Genomic DNA, 2,665 nt, shown 5'->3' on the forward strand with positions numbered 1-2,665 from the left:
TTCCTTCAAATCGGTGAAGTTAATATTGTGAAAATATTACCTGTAGACCAGCTAATATAAAAAATATCACGTAATATTTTCTTCTAAGACAATATGATATTATTAAATATCAACTTAATATTAGCTAATACGATATTATTTATTTTAAGATTGCGTAATCAGGCTAAATTAACTAATTATGTGTCGTTAACTCTCGACTAGCTGAAGTATTACTAATCAACCGTGAGGGAGGGACAATTGTGAGAGTGACGGCAAGGTTGGCGTCGTGTGTTGGCACTGCTGAGCGCATTAATCTAGCGCCATAGGCAGCAGGTTTATTAGACGCACGATGTGGACGAGGAGATCGGTAGAGAACAAGAACAAATGTCTTGATTTCGCTCTATCAACGTTAAACAGCTGCAAGCGTTTGCAGTTTTCCATCTCGATCGCCTTTGTCTGTGTCACAGTGAAATACTAGAGCAAATACTCATTAGTCTTAAAGCCTACTGATGTTCTACTGTAGATCCTGACCGAAAGAGTTCTATTGTGAGCCCTCGGTTCAGTAAGGGTGAGGTGTGGCATGAAATGTACTTAAGTGGAGAATATCATAAAATATCATATTTTTGAAGTAATAGCTAATATTTTAACAATCACCGAGCTGATATGAAGCTAGTAGGTTAACTTTTAGCTCCTATTAATATTTAGAATTAAAAATAGTACTATTAATATCAAAAATATCATTTGATATTTGGTTACCATTACGGAGTACAGATACCTGTGTTGCCGTCTCGACTACCGGATTACGCCGGATCCGGTTAAAATACAATTCATTTGATGGAAATTGACCAGTTTGCAGTACACGTACCGGTACAATAATACATTGACTCATTTTCGCAGAAACAGCTATTGAACCGGTTTACTAGCTACACACCAACGTACTTAAAGAAAATAAGACCAGAGGACATGATCAACATGCCACCCAATGTGCCAGCCGACACGAGGTGCATCCTGCCATTAGCGTACATGTACGCAGTCGGTATGATCTCCTTCATGCTGATACCGCAGAGCATGCCAGCACACAGTCCGTAGAGAATGCCCTGTGTCTCGTTGTCGGCATCCATCCCTAGCGATGCGAACGCGATGATCCCACCAATGTGTTGTGCGACAGCTGACAAGAAGCACCACAGCAGCCCACGACATGTACTACCCGTCGCAAAGTAGATCGGGGTAGCAACGGCAATACCCTCCGCGAGATTGTGTAGAGCTACACCAATCGCCAGGGACAGCCCAATCCACGCGTGCTCCGACGAAGCCACGAAAGTAGCCATACCCTCCGGGATGTTGTGGATACCCACAGCGATGGCACTGAGAATGCCCATACGTTGCAGCTTCTCCTTCGCTGCTTCGTCCATCTTAATGAACACGTCGCTGCCTTGATTCTGAACGAGTTCTACGGGTGGCTTGACTTCGAACGTGCCTTCTTCAAAGGACAAGCGCTCGGGCTGCATCCGCGCCGTGCCGTTCATGTTTTGACCTGGAGTGAGCTTTTGAACGATGAAGTCGACTATGTAGCTTACGAGGATACCGCCACCAAAGCAGCCGGTGGCCGCCAGCCACGCGTTGCCCTGATCTTCGTCATCTTTGCTCGAGTTGCTTTCATTGTCGTCGAGACTGAAGGCGTCGTTGAACTCCTTGAACGAGTTCGCGAAGAGCACCACGAGAGCCTGAAAGATTGTGATACCGGCAGATACACTGAGCAGCACGGCCATGAACATCGGGCTGGCCAGTTGCAGTAGTTTATTGCTGAAGATGACACACCCACCAAGCACGGTGGCCAGTGCTGCTAGTGCATTGAGTCCGAACGTCGGGGTGAGATCAAGCGAACTCTCCTCTTCGATGGCCATTTCTGCGATGAACGAGCTGTGAGCGGTTTGATGCCAATTGAAGAGTGGCTGACTACTCCCGACAAGTCTTCCGACCACTTCGGCGGCAGTTCAGATGGCGTCGATTTTTTTGGTGCGTGAGGGCAGCCAGACTCCACCCGATACTGGACGCAGATGCACTCAAACAAGATCAAGGTCTTGATTAACCAGCGAAAAGACGGATTACTTATGAAATGTGGAGCGTTGGTGCTTGCCTCACATTTCGGCCTTAGACAGTGCATGGGGAGCTCTGATGACCATAGTCGTGTATGGGCTCAACAACACTCCTGATATTGCAAAAATGTACATGTATTGCTGGCGATTCAAGTCGACGCTTAGGCAGCGACACGTATCGGATCATCGATATATCCCGTCACAGCGCGGCAATTAGCTGTGCCCGTCAAACGATTAGTGTGTTATAGCTTGATCTCCTGGCTGGTTATGATAGGAGAAGCCGAAGCGCGAACGACGCGAGGTCTCTCTACTTACAAGTGGCACATCAGTAAGTTCTTCAAATTGAACACGGTGCTTTAGCTCTGGAATAGCTCAGAAGCTTTGGAATTGAATTATTTTCGTCCAGATATATATCCCACGAAGGGTCGCGTTATTCCACTGGATTAAAAGTATTTGGAAAATCGATCGGTAATCTATCCGTCATTTATTCAGAATACTCGTTATTCCAAGCCTTAGATTGTACTACGGAGTCCGTAGAGCCTTTATCTGATCTTCATCCTCCTGGTGATGCAAAGGAGCTGCTAACGTAG

General features: G+C 46.2%; 1 protein-coding gene across 1 annotated transcript; it reads right to left on the minus strand.

Annotated features, from left to right (window-relative positions):
- Window positions 1-902: 902 nt before the first annotated feature.
- On the minus strand, window positions 903-1,883 carry PITG_22432 (Zinc (Zn2)-Iron (Fe2) Permease (ZIP) Family; the record flags this gene model as incomplete). Its single annotated transcript, XM_002909770.1, has 1 exon — window positions 903-1,883. The coding sequence occupies one exon, from the start codon at window positions 1,881-1,883 to the stop codon at window positions 903-905; it is 981 nt and encodes a 326-aa protein (XP_002909816.1).
- Between the last annotated feature and the right edge of the window lie 782 nt (window positions 1,884-2,665).

This window comes from Phytophthora infestans, genomic scaffold, assembly GCF_000142945.1.
Source record: "Phytophthora infestans T30-4 supercont1.3068 genomic scaffold, whole genome shotgun sequence".
Taxonomy (NCBI): domain Eukaryota; phylum Oomycota; class Peronosporomycetes; order Peronosporales; family Peronosporaceae; genus Phytophthora; species Phytophthora infestans.